The sequence below is a fragment of the Podarcis raffonei genome, chromosome 10 (assembly GCF_027172205.1).
Source record: "Podarcis raffonei isolate rPodRaf1 chromosome 10, rPodRaf1.pri, whole genome shotgun sequence".
Classification (NCBI taxonomy): domain Eukaryota; kingdom Metazoa; phylum Chordata; class Lepidosauria; order Squamata; family Lacertidae; genus Podarcis; species Podarcis raffonei.
This window is the reverse complement of record NC_070611.1, coordinates 16367161-16385502: the sequence shown is the minus strand read 5'-3', so window position 1 is coordinate 16385502 and position 18342 is coordinate 16367161. Positions and strand designations below refer to the sequence as shown.

Below are 18342 nucleotides of genomic sequence, written 5' to 3'. Positions count from 1 at the left end.
TAATAATTTCTCAGATTTCTTAATTAGTCTAAAAATAACACAGTACAAACAAATTAATGGTCAAAATAATTTATTTTCAATTAACACAGCTCAGCGTAATAGATTTCAGATTTTTCCTATTATTTGCAGAATGAGGAAATGTCCACAACATTCTTCAAAAGGTATAGAGTGCAATACTTAAAAGTATCATAAAAACATTCATGTGGCATGTTTTTATTGCTAAAACTGCATAAAAAGTAAGTAATTTTGATTGTGTGCAATAGGTATTCCATTCACAACAGCTGACCTGAGCACTGTTTTTTTAATTTAAAACTCTACATAAGACCCTCAGAAGCCACAGTTAAGATCTGCTAACAGCAAGACCAATTAATAATAGCCCTATTCATTCATTTGTGTGTACAGAACTTTAAATTAAAAGCAAGAAAAGTATAGCAGTTGTCTGCAAAATTTCCTGTGTCTGCCATTTATCAATAACTCACATCAACGTATTTTTATTTTCCAACTGCTAGTCTACGTTTACATTATAAGGCAGAAAGATCACGATATGTGAGAGGTGCGTTGACACTCCAGTACATTCCTACTGATTTTAAAGGGATACTAACTGTAAAGAACAGTCCTTGGGACTACAGTCACAGCCATCAGGATGTATTGGAGCATAACCTCTTTTAACACACCTCTGAAGAACAGCCATGTTTTCATGCAGCTGTTTCGCTGAAGCTGAAATAAGCTAAAGTTAAAATATAACTCAATTGCCACAAAAGGCAAAAAGCGCGAGAACGGAAGACTTTCCATGAGGTAGCAAAGTTGTTTACATAGGAAATAAATAGGTTATCTGAGATGCAAGAGTGAAAGCATACATCATTTGAAGGCATTGTTCAAATACAAAGCAATTTATACATTATACATTTTGGCAAAAATTAACCTGTTGACTCATGCTCTCTACTGTCAATGCTGAACACCTACAGGAGGCAGAGGGGAGTCGTTTCCCCACTATTCCAACAATTGGTGCTGTCAGCGTGGAGCCTCTTTTTGTGGGATTGCATTAAGACCCAGAATAGAGTCTTGAACCATATGCTTTAGTATGGTTATGGCCCTAACTGAAATCAGGCCACTATATGTAAATCATTTACACTGAAACTAGTTTTCTTCTTCATTCCATTTTTTTAAATATACACCATCATCTTTTCCCTACGACCCAAAAATAATTTCTCTAAAAACTTGATTTAAACACAAAGGTTCACAATAAATGAACTATTAAATGAAACATAGCTTAGAATAAGCAATGATGAGCTTAAACCCACTCCCCATTGAGAGATATCCCTGCATAATAATAAAAAATGTTACAAATATATTGCCAGGAAGTACTATTAGTTCATTTTCAGACAAAAATAATTCCAGCATCTGGATTGCTATTTTTGTCTTCACAAACACAGATTTCACTTGGATGTTCACAGATCAGGGCGGAAAAAATATAACTGCACTTTGCGATGAATAAAAGATAAAACTTTGGTCTGTCTTTCAGCAGTGTGCGTGGACAGTTGTGATGGTCACAAGTTGTAAAATGAATATGGCTCAAGTGAGACTGTGAAGACATCCGACCCATCTGTTTGAGAATTAATAGCACTTCTATACACCTTGATGCACTCTCCACTTGGGAAGATCACTATCCCTTTGTGGAAAATACAAACAAGGCAGTTAGGAAGATCATGTAACACAGAGCTCAGAAGCCCAGAGTGGAGGTTTACTGCTATAGGGAACTCTTCTCCTGGATGCTGAACTACACTCAGCAGCGGCAGCCCCCACTTCTTCTACTTCAGGACCCTCAGTTGCCTCATTGTAGCATTCCAAGTCTTCTTCATATGGCTTTTCTAGGAGCCTCAAAACGTTCCTTACCTGGAAAAGGAGGAGTACAATTATTACCGCCAAACCTCAACTGTATTTTTATTATTTTTGTCCCCAGGGGAAGCCAAAGTTTGGGGATTCCATATCTGGTGAATACCTCTCAATATTTATTTTGCAACGTTTAGCTCAGGCATCCCCAAACCCGGCCCTCCAGATGTTTTGGGACTACAACTCCCATCATCCCTGACCACTTGTCCTGTTAGCTAGGGATGATGGGAGTTGTAGTCCCAAAAACATCTGGAGGGCCGAGTTTGGGGATGCCTGATTTAGCAATACTGCTTACCTCCATGAAGTCTCCATTTTCTGCTGCTTCTATAGCATTTTGAGCAATGTAATTTCTCAATATGTATTTTGGGTTATTTGAGTTCATAATTTTCACATGCTCAGCACTCCAGTTATCAGAATTGCCAAATTGCTCCATTTCTTTTTCTAGCCGAACTCTGAAAGGACACAGAAAGCTTCGCATAATGGGTGAGTTTTAAACAAACTAACAAACACACTGCTTCTGTCACAATCCTGAGACTCAGGAACATACAACGAAGAATCATTTAAGAGGACAGGTCTAAAAAGGCACTCTGATAGGACATCCAGAGCACAATGCTGAGAGTTCATCCTGAAAACTTATTTGAGCATTGTATGCTATACAACCAATACAAACAATTCATTTCAAGAAGACAATTTTAAAGATCTTATTTGGAATATATTCTGATAGCAAATGCTGCAATATGAAAGCCTTAAGGTGCTTCCATGAACTCATAGCCAAATTCTTTACAACAAACATTTATGCACATATGTATTAATAGCATATAGAAAAATACAGAAATAGAAATATATTTGGTACATAACCATTAGTCTCACCTGTAGTTCTGAAGCCAATCTTTCCAGTGTCCTTTATTTCTACTAACCAGTTCAGATGCTGATAACTGCTGTAGCTTAGAAAATTGCTCTATGCGTTCCAGTTCTTTATTTATGTTAGATTTTGTCCCAATTAAGGCAAAAAGTTGTGGGTTAGACTGGGCTAACATCAGCATCATTGAAAGCTGTCTAGAAAAAAGGGAAGAGGGGAAATGGAAGACTATCAGAAATTAGTTACTATGAGTTATGTGCTAGTTATGCTTAAAAACATAAAATTCCTTAAATTATGAATTATAAGGGTACAGACAAAATATTTGACTTCTAAGGGGAATTTTGAAAAAAAATTAGCAGACATGTTTTGCTATACATTTCAGCTGCGCAACTCTGCTGAATGCCACGGTATATTTCTGTCTTTACAGCCTGAAATCGCTAAACATGCACAAGGGCAGCATGTTTCCACTATGAATGAAACAGTAAAGCAGTCAACAAAGAGAATAATGCTGGAAATCAATTAAAAGCTAATTAATAGAAAGCAATAGAAAATGTTTTTTAAAACGTGAACTCCCCCACATATTATCCTTTAACTTTCAGCTCAATGCTATTTTTGATGGCTAGTTTATATGGTTCTCACTGTAGTGCAAATTTAATAATAAGTGAGCTGCTCTCAAATACCAAGATTTATTGACAGCTTGGATGGGTGGGCTATGTATGACAATAACCACAACACATGCAAGTCTTCAGGGATACTGATGCTTGTAAGGAACCAAGTGGTACGTTGGGTATTAGTTCTGCAAAACAGGTGATATTAGGCAAATGGTATGCCAGAGGTGTGAGGGTGAACAAGTACACATTCTAAAATACGTTGACAGTAATGTTCTAGTTGTGGAACTTCATTTAACTTGACGATTAAAGACTAAAAGTTATACTATGTATTGCTTTGTGCTGTATTGTCTGCTGTATTGAATTTGTATGTAGTCATTTTACTGCATTTTTAAATTTAAAAAAACAACACAGATTAAAGGCTAAAATAGTTGCATGTGGTGATGTGAACAGTTTAATCTCATATCTAGCTAGTGATCCAGGACAATACATTCTTTCATAACAGACAATATCTTTTTAATTTTTCTGTTATGGTGGGCATATATGAACAAGCACAAGGAGGAACTTAATGTCTCAATTCTTTCCAAGCAATGTCACCCTTCTTTTTATCATATTACTTATGCATCATTTATTACTACTTATTATTTTATCATATTACTTTTCATGCTGGAGAACCATATACCTGTGACATTTGCCAGGTACTGGATGAAATTAAAGAGGACATCAGAAAGGGTAATTTTCTAGTCAAGAAATCTCAGTGTAAATTGGATCCTGACAGTCAAATATGGTTGAAATGCTGTTGGCAAAACAGCAAGTATCACTGGCATCACCACAAACTATGAGAAGGTGGGACATACAGCAAAGAGTCTCCGATTTCACTCCAGCTACTCCGCAGGACAAATGGAAACAAACTTTTAGTCATGTTAGTTGTTCTGAACTCACTTCTACGTACTAAGATCTTAAGACAACAACCATTAAAAGTGTTTGTCAAAACAAGGCTTTGCAAAAAGAATGAATGACGATAGCATCAGGTTCTGTAACACAATGGCGAACAATGCCTTGACATTCAGATCATTGCAGTTAAAAGGACAGTAATATTCTTAACTGGGTAACAGGTGGAACTCAGTGATGCAACACACCATTGTCCTAGTAAAAATGAACAGAATTCAGGACACAAAGCCTAACACCAGACACACCAATTTGAAATGTTGATTGTCCCTTATTTCTACTTGGCACTAACGCAACCTTAATTAATGGTGGAGAGGCACCAATACAATGCAACACAGAAGCAACAATGAAGCAGTAGCAACCTTTGGAGACTTGCTAGATGCATAAATATCAGACTGAACAACAACACGTGCCTTTGGAGTGCTTCATGGGAAGGCTGTTTCCAGGAGGAGAGCAGCTGCACGAGAGCAACATCATGTGAGGGGGTTTCTAGGACTATGGTGGAACTGTGAAGCTCCCTTGTTATTTTTGCTACTGGATGCTGCTGTTACGTTGTTTATATAATCTTGTATTTTATATATATAGTACTGAAATGTGTTATTTTTGTATGTTATTATGTTTTCGTTTTGCTATATTCTGATGAAATTGTTGCCATGTTTTGCTATGTTTTTATGAAATTGTATTTGCAGTGTTTGTTTGAAATGCATCCCTGTTTCTATGTTGGAAGCTGCTTTGATCACCATTTTTTTGGGAGGGGGGTAGAAAAGCGGTATACAAATATAATGAATGAAAAAAATGAAAAATTCTTCACTTTTCTGAAGAGTGGTGCAAAACATCCCTCTCATTACTGGCAAAATATAGACATTAAAAAATGCAGCTAATAAAGCAGGTTTTGTCAGATTACAACTTTGTCTTAATTGTTTAGGAATTGGTGGCTTCTCTATGTTGAGTCAGCCCATTCGGAAAAAGAATCGGAGAAACTCATGGAAATGCAACACCAGAAATGCCCTCCACTATGTAATCAGTAAATCACCATGCACTACTGCAGGCATTTCCAAAGTCTGTCTCAGGGGCCTAATATGGGCCGCTGGTCGATTTAATCTGGCCCCCGTGGCACTATATGTCCTGGGGGGAAATCCTAAATCCTAAGAAAAGCTCAACAATTTCGGCTGGCCCTCACGCATATTCACTTCATCAAATCTGGCCCTCTTTGAAAAAAGTTTGGGCACCCCTGCACTATTGGAACTCCTCATAATACCAATGTTATGATATCGTTCGTAGAAAACAGTGAAATACCTTGCCTGTATATGAATTAGGAAAGGCTTCAAGACTCCAACTGGTGTGAAGCTGGCTTGAGAAATCATGCATCAAACAATAGTACAGTGGTACCTCGGGTTACATATGCTTCAGGTTACATACGCTTCAGGTTACAGACTCCGCTAACCCAGAAATAGTGCTTCAGGTTAAGAACTTTGCTTCAGGATAAGAACGGAAATCGGGCTTTGGCGGCGCGGCGGCAGCAGGAGGCCCCATTAGCTAAAGTGGTGCTTCAGGTTAAGAACAGTTTCAGGTTAAGAACGGACCTCCGGAACGAATGAAGTACTTAACTCGAGGTACCACTGTATTTTATAACAAAGTATAGGATTCAAGTGCAATCTGGATAATGTTGGATGAACATTGAAAACCCAGCCTAGAAACATTGTGAGTGCACCATAATCAGGAGTGAACACATCCCATGGTACAAACAACATGGACTTCAGAGATTTTGTTTCAATAGATCTGTCTCCTAGTACAAACTTGCTACTGCTAAATTGTTTCATAGTAACAAGATCACCAACAGCTTTGTTCAGGCAGATTGTGTGTACTGAACACTTTAAAACTATTGATAGGTTCCTATATTCTGTTTGTAAAGTAAGTTTTAAAAAATCTAATTATACATGGAATGTTTTGCATGCCCCATAAACTTCCATATGTGCATATTACTAAAGCAACCATTATTGATGTTAGTTCTTGACAGAAGGACCATGAGCAAAAACCATAATGAGAACAGGGAAAGAGAAACCGTTTCCCTTAAACTCCAAATGTAAAAAGTTGCCTGTGTCTGAAAACAGGAAAATGAACAATGAAATATGCAACAGATTGAAAGGAACTACATGAGTGCTTGGTATTGTATTGCTGTATTTTATACTATTATTTAACGTTATGGAAATATTCATTAAAAAGTAAAAAGAAAACAGGAACATGACAAAAGCTAAATTAGTGGCCATTTTAGATCCAAATATTGCAGCTACACATCAGTGCTGTATTCCTAGATCTCAAATGTAATATAATAGGATGATACCCAACAAATACAATCAATTTCCAGCATTTAATTGCCTGCAGTCTGATTCTCAAAAAGCATTCTTTCATCCTGTTGGGTTTTTTTTAGTTTTTAGACTGAAGTACACTATGGCATAGAACTCAACATACCCAAAACATATTAAAAGCATGCCTGTCACTTAACTAAAAAATGCATCCAGAAGTTGAAATACAAATCTCCAGTTTTCCAGATTAGAACTACTAGCACATTAATCTGGAACTAGAAACTTGCAGAGAACAAAAAATAAATATCTGTTACTATCCACATGCAACCTGTCAAACATATAACCTGTCAATCTATTATTTCCTCTAATCCTAAAACACACAGGAACTTTGCACAATATCACAGCTCAGTATACCTGGGGTCCATTTGAGGCTTGTATGCAACTTTCAGTTCTTCCAAGGATGCACACTGCTTTGAAATCTTATCTAAGAACTCTTCCAGGTTTAAAGGATCAGAATCTGCTGGGAAAGAGCTCAGCAAGCGGAAAGTATTTGTAAAATCTGCACCTATGAAACAGATTTAATGGGAACTTTATTTAGCTGTTTCTATAATTCAGTTCAAACTGTTTTATCATGTATTGGCATTATGTCTTTAATTTCAGAGTATTAATGTAGATGATTTGAATTGTTTTATGCGGAACATCACATGAATTATAATTTGTTATTTTAAATATTAATATACAATGCACACTAACCTGTGACCCGCATAGTTTCCAATAAATCAGAAACCAATTTATTATCATCATCCAACTGGAGCTGAATTAATCCTAGCTTTTTTCTCATTGTTTGCAAATAATGCCTCTCAAATTCTGCTTCATATTCTTCTTCCAGGATGGGTATACTGATTTCCAATGGAAGTTCTGGGACTAAGGCTTCAGCAAGCTTGCCTAGGTTCCACTTACAAATCTCTGGTTGCTTATTATAAGCATAGCGCCCGGCGTTATCAGATCCATTGCAAATATGTTCAGGATCGTATCTGCAAAACAGGAGTATTTGGTTTAATATTTAGTTTATATGAATGAATAGTAATATTGCAGTAACTAGATAATGTACAAATACAATGCAGACTGCTTCCTCCTCCCCTTGTAGTCTCCCACAGAATTTCCCAAAGGGTTCCCCCTCAGCCCACTACAGCAGTTTTTTTTGGGGGGGGGGGATGTGGGAAGCCTCAGGGGGGACAGGCAACTGCTGAAAAGTGCCTCAATCCCCATTTTGCTGGTGGGAAGCTCTGCTAAATCAAACAGCCTTCTGACAGTGCACACCAATTGGATACAACTCTACATCTTTAAGAATTATTGTGTATCACCATGTCAAACAAATACTTTGTTTCCCTCTTCCCTAGTTTAATCTTACTCAAGTTAGTAAATTACTGAACAAGGAGAAACTACAAGGTAACCAATATAAACCTTCAACACCTATAGATCTAACAAGGTTGATCACACCGCTGCTGCAATATACAGCAAAATTATCCTGGATTAATTCCATTAAGACTAACAAGTATGACTGAGTACAAGGGTTTTGCCAGTTCACCTGAAAACATATTACCATACATTTAAATTTCTTCCACAGTTCACTAGAAATAATTTTTCAAAAATGAAAGCAATAAAAAGAGATCCTGGTGCCATTTGATCCGGTCAATATAACAAATCTATGTTTTGAAGTTACTGAGATACACTGACCTGTCCATAAATCCAAAGGGTCCATAGTCAATTGTAAGTCCAACAATACTCATATTATCCGTATTGAGCACACCATGACAAAATCCAACACACTGCCATTCGGCAACCATCCTTGCTGTCCGCCTTGTTACCTTAAAAATACAACCTGATTTTCAGTTTCTTTTCATCTATGAACTTTATACTTGCATACACACTGCATTTTAAGTATGGTAATATTTAAAAAATAGGCAGTTGCAAATGTGTGTTGAACATTTTCCATCCATGTATGCCATTCTCCACAGATCCTTAAGGGTTCCTATGGAGAATAAAAGACTAATATTTGCCAACCCTGTGTGAATGAAAATTGTCTTGTCTATGTTAACAGGATGTCAATGAGTATCAAAGGGTGAAAAATCAACCCACTTCAGACCATGTAATTTGGAAAAGAATAGCTTTCCAAGGAGTGGAATGCAAACATATTTTTTTTATAAAAATAGTAAGAATTAATTATTACCTCCCGAAAGAAAGCAGCATTCCTCTGGACATTATTGTCTGAGTGTGCTTGTAGAATCTCTGGGTAGAAAGTGCTGATTACATAATCAAGCATTTGTATTCGAATATCATTTCTATCAACACTGGGGCCTTTACGTCCTGTATATTCATCAGTAGCTTTAAAAATTTCAAATGATCCAAACCTAAATAAAAGGATTGTCAGTTATTGAGCTGTATCACCCCCCCGTAGAGTTTATTTTTATATATTTTAAAATAACAAAAAGTAAATAAACTGCTATTTAGCTCCATGTACTGCAACAACAGGAAATGCTATGGTATAGTTTTACTAGAGAAACAGAATATTTAATTAGTAAGCCCCAATTCTGAAAGATGTGCTTTATAAGTATTTTGAAACCTCATAGCTTTCTTGGCTATTAGAGACAAGTGACTGAATTGTGTTTCAAGGATGGAATTGCCATTGCAGGGGGCTGGACTAGATGATCCTTGGGATCCCTTCCAATTTATTTCTACAATTCTATGAGATATAGAGCTCACCGCTGCCCCAAACAAGCATTTGGAGAATGACTTCTTATTTTTATTTACATAATACTAGGGCTGCAATTGCAACTCGGTATTGGACGCCAAACCACTTGTCGAAGTCCAATATTTTAGTCTTTAGATCCAAATATTAGCAATCAATATTTACAATTTTAGTAGGCAAAAGTCACAGGTACCTGAAATGTCTATATTATAGACAGTTTATCTATAACACATCCAAACTGTATATAATACCTGTTTTAATATAAAACCCAAAGCAGGATATTTACCTAATAAACGTGGGTGCTATTCTCAGGACAATTGTGCACCTTTCTTTTTTTGGATTTCCATCGTAAAAAATGTCCCGAATAACTTCTGAATCAGATGTTACGCATGTTCCAGCTCTGGTTGTAGGTATTCCTAGGTGAAACATTGCTTCGCTGCACAGGAATTCTCTTATGCTGGATCGCAGAACTTTACGACCATCTGCTTGTCTGAAATTAAATTAATAAGATACTAGAATAAGGTTTTTTTTAAAAAAAATCTCCAAAATATTTTAAAAGCATAATTTACAGATGAGAATGGTCAAATTCACTCAGTATCAATAATTAGGCCTTTAAACTGCATTTTATTTCAGAAGAACGAAGTACAGTGGTGCCCCGCAAGACGAACGCCTCGCAAAACGAAAAACTCGCAAGACGAAAGAGTTTTCCGTTTTGGAGGTGCTTCGCAAAACGAATTTCCCTATGGGCTTGCTTCGCAAGAAGAAAGCCCATAGGGAAATCTCCGCCGGCCTTGAGAAGAGGTCCTGGACCTCTTCTGAAGGCCGGCGGGGGGCAAAAGTCTTTGCTCCCCCCCGCCTGCCTTCCCGGGATAGCGGAGAAGTGCAACGCGTTTCTCCGCTATCCCGATGGCTTTTGAAGGCAGGCGGGGGGGAGCAAAGACTTTGGCCCACCGCCGGCCTTGAGAAGAGGTCCTGGACCTCTTCTGAAGGCCGGCGGGGGGCAAAAGTCTTTGCTCCCCCCACCTGCCTTCCCGGGACAGCGGAGAGTTCTCCGCTGTCCCGGGCGATCTGAAAATGCTGGCGGGCGGCAGCGCAGCCTTCGCTGCCGCCCGCCAGCATTTTCAGATCGCCCCGGGACAGTGGAGAAGTCTCCGCTGTCCCGGGAGCTTTTAAAATGCTGGCAGGCGCAGCGAAGCGTTCGCTGCCGCCCGCCAGCATTTTCAGATCGCCCCGGGACAGCGGAGAAGTCCTTGCCCCCCCCAGCCTTCAGAAGAGGTCGGGGGACAGACTGTCCCCGGACCTGGTCTGAAGGCGGTTTCCCTAGGAACGCATTGATTGATTTTCAATGCATTCCTATGGGAAACCGTGCTTCGCAAGACGAAAAACTCGCAAGAAGAAAAAACTTGCGGAACGAATTAATTTCGTCTTGCGAGGCACCACTGTATACTTGCTCTGTAGTAAAAAATGAAGCAGGGAGTAAACTACCGGTACGTCTGCTCACTTTATAGCTCAATTCTAGACATGTCTACTCAAAAGTCCCAATTACTTACTCTCAGTGAAGTGTGTATAAGATTATAGCCTTAGTGCAGGGTTTCCCAAACCTGGTCTCCAGCTGTTTTTGGACTACAACTCCCATCATCCCTAATGAGTGGTCAGGGATGAAGGGAATTGTAGTCCCAAAACAGTAGGAGATCCAAGTTTGGGAAACTCTGACTTAGTGTGTCTGCACGTACCAAGTCATGTTATCATCTCAATACAGATATTTTATGAGAGCTCAAGTAAGTCATCAGTGGATCACACTTAAAGCCAAAATCACATAGTGTATAAACAAACACATTGGGTGCAATGGCTTGAGAGATTGCCAGTCTTCCCACACAAAACCCTGCCCCACATTTTTAAACAATTTTTTTCCAATGCACATAAAGCTGAATGGGTACAAGTTAAATGTGTGTATGTTGCGGACTAACTGTACTTTATTTAGGGGAAACTTTTCACATGTTCTTCTGCAGACTGCTAAATGATGCAGCACCAAGTGGACATGAACCAGCCTTTAGCAACTGGGGCGGGGTCATGAATTCTGCTCATACTTTGTTATTCATGGTATGCTATGCATCCTTGACAATAGCTAACTAACAGCTCAGTTAGTAGAGCATGAGAATCTTAATCTCAAGGTCACGTTGTGCAAAAGATTCCTGCATTGCAGGGGGGTGGACTAGATGATCCTCGGGGTTTCTTCCAACTCCTACAATTCTGTGATTTTAATAAAGACGAGATACGGATCGGAACCTTGATTCAAGTTGTCAAGGAAGGGAGAAAACAAAAGGCTGCATGAGCCAGTGACATGGGCGTAGGCAGGATTTACGTTAGGAGCGGCAGGTAGCCAGCATTTATGTTAGGTGGGGCAGGGCCATCATCCCGTCTGGCTCTGTCTAGCAGATCTGGAATGAAACTTCCCAACAAGAAGTTTGTTTTAAATTACTTTCTTTTGACCTCAAGTGCTCAGAAAAACCTGTCGAAAACCTTTCTACATTTTTAACTTTTGAGTAGTTTTATTTATTTATCATTTTATTTTAGCTGCATGAAATTCTGGAACCAGTGCTGTAATCTCTCGCTTCCAGGAGTAGCCTGGACAATTCTGAACTAGAATATTTTTATTTATTTACTTGATTTCAGGGCGAGGGCCTGCCCAAACCTCCGCTCACATCCAAGGACATTAACAGGCCCGACCCAACACACTGACTCAAGAATAAGCCCGACTAAACCAAACTGCGTTTTTTGTATTTTTTAATCACACTGCCCAACACAAAGGCCTGCTGACTGTATGGTGCGCTATGACCTTCTCAGGGCCGGATTTAGGTTTGATGAGGCCCTAAACTACTGAAGGTAATGGGGCCCTTTATATGTCCAGCAGTCCTTTGTCAACAACAAATTGTCACTGTTTTTTGTCTTGAATATATGCTATAACCGTTGTGGGTTAAACCACAGAGCCTAGGACTTGCTGATCAGAAGGTCGGCAGTTCCAATCCCCGCGACGGGCTAAGCTCCCGTTGCTCGGTCCCTGCTCCTACCAACTTAGCAATTCGAAAGCGCGTCAAAGTGCAAGTAGATAAATAGGTACCGCTCCTGCAGGAAGGTAAACAGCTTTTCCGTGTGCTGCTCTGGTTCACCAGAAGCGGCTTAGTCATGCTGGCCACATGACCCAGAAGCTGTACACCGGCTCCCTCAGCCAAGAAAGATGAGTGTCTTCCCCTTGTTGCTAAGCTTTCCTTGAACTGGCAGCTGGAGGCTCATAGACATCCGACTCAGATAGTAACCAACGAATCTCTCCAAGTAAGAGGAATCAAATGGTCGGAGACACAGGCCCAAAGGTACCTGGAATTCTTTCAAAAAGAAATCCTCGGGCCCCATCCCAACATAGGCCCTGCCTCAGACGAGCATAGCATAGTGTTGAAGCGCTTCCACCATCATATGACTGATCTTACGTCCTTCTTCAGGTTACCACCCAAAATTTAAATCGAAACGAGTATACTTACGGTGCCCCCTGGTATAATTCTCAGTGCAAACAAGCAAGACAGCGCCTCCGTGCTATATATAATGTATACAAGACCTCCAATGCATCTACTCTGCCAGCTAGCTATGTACATGCCAAGCAAGTTTACAAATGCACGCAGAAAATTGCCAAGCGTGAGTGGCAACATAATCGTTGGCAGGCTTTGATCACTGCTTCAAAACCACACAGATCCAGGGAATTCTGGTCTTTGATTAACAGAAGGGGGAGAAATTCCCCAAGGGCAGTCATCTCTGCACCGACATGGGAACTGTTCCTGAAGAGATGCTTCTCACAGGCAGATGCTCCCTCCGACCATCTGATGCACCTGTTTACCCACCTACCTATTTGGCCTCCCACCGATCCTGACGAAATAGCCAAGTTAATAGCTCAGCTGAAACCGGGCAAGGCCCCTGGGCCCGACCTGATCCCTGCTGAAGCCATCAAACTACACCCAAAATGGTGGGCCGGCATCTTGGCCAAAACCTTCGATGCAATCAATGCTTCCGGTCTCATCCCCAAAATATGGAAGGAGGCCATAATAGTACCAATTCATAAAAAAGGTTCTCCAACGGAGCCGGAAAACTACCGTAACATCAGCCTCCTTTCGATCATAGGGAAAATTTATGCCAGCTTTTTGCTGACTAAATTATTGCGATGGGTAGACGAGACTAACCAGATTGGTCATGAACAAGCAGGGTTCAGAACTAAACGCTCTACAATCGATCATGCGATAGTTCTTTATCACCTGGCACGGAAGTACTCCTCCCCTCCCCGGGGCTACCTCTGTGCCGCCTTCTTAGATCTAAAGGCAGCCTTTGATAGCGTTCCTAGAAATATTCTTTGGGAGAAACTTGCGAAACAGGGCATTGATAGAAGACTCTTATGGCTCATAAGCCAGCTCCACGAAGGTACCCTTGCCAGAGTGAGACTCACTCCTGCGGGCGACCTCACAAATTCGATACCAATAAACAAGGGAGTGCGCCAAGGATGCATATTGGCTCCCTGCCTATTCAACCTATTCATCAGTGACATGCGAGCACCCCTAGTTAACTCATCTCCAAGTATACACGCGCCTAGACTAGCGGATTACCGCTGTCCACTCCTCTTATATGCGGACGACGCGGTAATTCTATCTTATACACGTGTTGGACTAACCAGAGCTCTGAAGATCTTTGCCACGTATTGTCAACTCAATCAATTAACCATCAACCATGCTAAGTCCAAGATTCTGATTTTCTCCAGAAGCCGGAGATTATACAAATGGAAGCTTGGTGGAGCAAAAATAGAGCAAGTCCTAAAATTTCAATACCTAGGAGTTATTTTTCAATACAATTTGGGGTGGAAAGCTCAAATTCAACACCTACTTAACAAGGCCAAAACCTTGTCATATGCGCTCCTCCGATTCTTCTTTTCAGACGGAGCTTTGCATGTTCCCTCGGCCCTAAAGGTGTTCAAGGCAAAAGTGGTTGCCGTGCTTGCTTATGCTGCCCCGCTCTGGGCCGTGATGTCAGATCTTGCTCCCCTCGAGACTCTGCAAAGCCAATTCCTACGTCGGCTCCTAATGCTCCCCCTGTGCGTAAGCAACGCAGCCATGCGACTAGAATTGAAGATCGTATCCTTAGAAACTTGTCTGTGGAAGCAAGTCTTCAATTACTGGTTATCACTGTGGCATAGATTACCAAACCATTACCTTGTCCAATGCTTATGGCGAGATGAATTCTCTAGCCTTTGGACTAGTAGAATTCATGCCAAACTCCTGAGTTATGGAATCTCTCCCTCAGATTCCCTAAAACTAGACCAAATCACTGCTCAAAAGCAGTGACATCCGCCAAAGACTGGATGACATCGACTTACAGCGAAATTATATGCTGGGGGGAGGTGTTTGCTCGCCCCAGAACATTGGTATCACTTTAACTTACTGCGTCCCATCATACCTCTCCTCCCTTTCGACTGTTGCCCATAGACTGGCCTTCACAAAAGCGAGGTTTAACGTTTCCCCCTCCAATGTCCTGAGACATAGATTCTCAAAGGGCCAAGCCCCCGCCGTGTGCGAATGTGATAAGGTGACACCGGAGTCGCTCCAGCACATTATGTTCTTTTGCCCCTTGTTCAATGTGCCACGGGCAAATTTGCTGGGACCAATCATTCAGAAACTAGAGGGTACCCCACCAAAATTCCACCTTGCCCAAATCTTGCAGGACAAGGATACCCACACGACCCTGAAGGTGGCTAGATTCCTGGTCGCTGTCCTTTCCCAAAAGCGACGACAAGGAGCACTACAAGCTAATTAAGGCGTAGTATGCCTTTCCATCTTATAGTATTTTATTGTTATAGTGGTGTTTTAGCGACTGTTTTTTGTTTTTGTTTTTTTTCCCCTACGGCATAAGCTGTCACTTATGTGTTGTTTTTACCTGTATGGGCCTATGGCCGTAATAAATGAAATGAATGAATGAATGAATGAGTGTCGCAACCCCAGAGTCGATCACAACTGGACCTAATGGTCAGGGATCCCTTTATCTTTAATAGGTATCTAAAGCCATTTGCACATAACAAAATATGTATTTTATCAAAGTAATTGTTGAACTGAAATACAATTCTGAAGAATTATATTAATAGTGAAATACATTTCAATTTTTGGGGGGCCCCCAAGAGAGTGGGGCCCTAAGCTATAGCTTGTTTAGCGTACAGTGGTACCTCGGGCTACATACGCTTCAGGTTACATACGCTTCAGGTTACACACTCCGCTAACTCAGAAATAGTGCTTCAGGATAAGAACAGAAATCGGGCTCCGGCGGCGCGGCGGCAGCAGGAGGCCCCATTAGCTAAAGTGGTGCTTCAGGTTAAGAACAGTTTCAGGTTAAGTACGGACCTCCGGAACAAATTAAGTACTTAACCCGAGGTACCACTGTATACGTAAATCCGGCCCTTCCTGAATTAAGAGAAGGGAGCCGGTCTCTGCCACTCCCCTCTCCCGAGAACAACGCGTGTGTCGCTGGGCGTGCGCCGTCGCGGTTTACCGGGAGAAAGGGGTGAGGCCGGCTCCCTTGAGCTGGATCTCCCAGCGCTCGCCGCGCAGGTTCAGCACCTCGCCCAGGTAGACGGCCGCGCCGTCGCCCAGCTGCCCGGCGAAGCTGCCGAACTGGTGGCCGCAGTAGCAGTGGGCGGCGGGCTCCGCGCCGGGAGGCAGCCGGTTCCCGCTGAAGTAGAGCGCCGCCTCGGCTTCCTCGTCGGCCGCGCGAGGCTCCCTCAGGCCCAGCAGCTCCAGCGCCGGCGCGGACGCGGCCACCAGGCGAGGGCCGCGCACCGGGGTAGGCCGCACCCGCGAGAAGCAGGCGCCCGACACGGGCCGGGGCACGTTCTCCTCGCTCGGGTCCAGAGGCAGGGCCCGCAGCGCCCGGTTGTCGAAACGAAGCGCCCCCAGCCACCGACCAGCCTCGGCGGTCGGGCCTGAGGGAGAAGCAGCAGCCGCGGCCTCCATGCTGCCGAAAGGGCGAGAAACAGGCACCGGCAACAAACGGCTGAGGCGCCTGCTGTTACTACGCAGCAGCGCCGTTGCCATTCGCTTTTCTCCGGCCTTTTCGGCCACCGTCCGCCAGGGAGGGCGCTCGTAACGTCGGTCCCGCCCATAACCGCCTTCCGAGTCCCGCCTATAACCGCCCACCCGCTCTCTGGCCTATCCCAGCTCGCCCCTGGGCGCGAGCCTGCTGATCTCCACCCAATCAGGGAGGGGGCTCCAAGGAACCGGCCAATGGGACGAGGGGGAGAGATATTAATCGCCTTTCGCCTCCGCTTGGGAGTGACGCCGTCGCGCAGGGGCAGCTGCCTCAGCACCGTGGGAACCGTTATTCGAACAGAAGTATTTCTAAGGGTGCGGGGGGGGGGAAGGGGGGCTCGCTCTGCTAAAATCGATCCATAATATCGTGTGGCTTATGATAGGTCTGCCAGTTCCTGTATGTTTTAATTTCATAGAATTGGGAGGGACCCCCGGCTCATCTGGCCCAAACCCACTGCAATGCAGAAATCTCAGCATTTATTTATTTATTTTAATTTCTATACCACTTACGTACTTAATTTATTTAAATAAATAAATAATAAATAAATGCATGCATGCATGCTTCAGTTGAGATTTCTGCATTGCAGTGGGTTTGGACCAACAAAGGTCCGTATAGTTAAAGCTATGGTTTTCCCAGTTGTGATGTATGGAAGTGAAAGTTGGACCATAAAGAAGGCTAATCGCCAAAGAATTGATGCTTTTGAATTATGGTGCTGGACTGCAAGAAGATCAAACCTCTCCATTGTGAAGGAAATCAGCCCTGAGTGCTCACTGGAAGGACAGATCCTGAAGCTGAGGCTCCAATACTTTGGCCACCTCACGAGAAGAGAAGACTCCCTGGAAAAGACCCTGATGTTGGGAAAGATTGAGGGCACAAGGAGAAGGGGATGACAGAGGACGAGATGGTTGGACAGTGTTCTCAAAGCTACCAGCATGAGTTTGACCAAACTGCGGGAGGCAGTAGAAGACTGGTGCCTGGTGTGCTCTCATGAAGAGTCGGACACAACTAAACAATAAAATACCACTTTATATTTTTAAGAAAAACCTCAAAGCAGTTTACAGCATATTAAATCAATAAAACCAAAATAAAACAATCTGAAGAAAGTCAAATACAGAGTATACAATCAAAGCAACATAACAGAAAACTAAAATATTATCTTAAAAGATTTCAAAATAAAACATTACAAAGGAGGTCAGCTACAGACATCCATGACAGATGGCCATCCAACTTCTGCTTAAAAACCTCCGAGGAAGGAGAGTCCACAACCTCCCATTTCACTGTCAAAGAAGAGTTCTTATCGTCAGAAAGTGCTTCCTGATGTTTAGTCTGAATCTCCTTTCTTGAAGCCATTGGCTGGAGAAAACAAGCTTGTTCCCCTCTTCCATGGGACAGCCCTAGAGATACTTGACAATGGCTATCATATCTCCTCTTTTCCAGGCTAAACATACCCAGCTCCTTCAACTGTTCTTCATAAGGCTTGGTTTCCAGACCCTTGATCACCTTTGTTGCCCTCCTCTGCACACGTTCCAGCAGCTTAAATGTGGGAGAGTGCAGTTTATGATTTTGAACCCCCCCCCAGCAAAAAACATGGCACAGAATACACCTTTCAGTAGCATTGCCTTTTCATACCTTTTGTTTTAATGCTTAAAAACCACCAACACAGCTAATGCTGCAGTTGGGTTCCCACTTACTTGGTAGTAAACCCCTTGGAACTGAAAGGGATTTACTTCTTTTTCACATGAGGCAGGAACCGAATTAAAATATGAAATCTTAACTAGATTTGGTGATACTTTGGTAGATTAAGAGGACACCAGCCTGGTCATAGCTACAGTAAGACCCTACATTTTTATAAAACCAGAATTTGGGTTGGGCAGCTGTCAT

At 42.1% G+C, this 18342-nt stretch overlaps 1 protein-coding gene across 1 annotated transcript; it reads right to left on the bottom strand.

The window, feature by feature from the left end:
- Nucleotides 1-53: 53 nt before the first annotated feature.
- Nucleotides 54-16515, bottom strand: SELENOO (selenoprotein O). The gene is made up of 9 exons (XM_053406310.1): nucleotides 15925-16515; nucleotides 9644-9847; nucleotides 8839-9019; nucleotides 8346-8476; nucleotides 7362-7642; nucleotides 7023-7173; nucleotides 2761-2946; nucleotides 2186-2342; nucleotides 54-1893 (listed from the first exon to the last, which is right to left on the bottom strand). Exons 1-9 carry the CDS (start codon nucleotides 16464-16466, stop codon nucleotides 1696-1698), a joined length of 2031 nt encoding a protein of 676 aa, XP_053262285.1. The 5' UTR covers nucleotides 16467-16515; the 3' UTR covers nucleotides 54-1695.
- Nucleotides 16516-18342: the final 1827 nt, after the last annotated feature.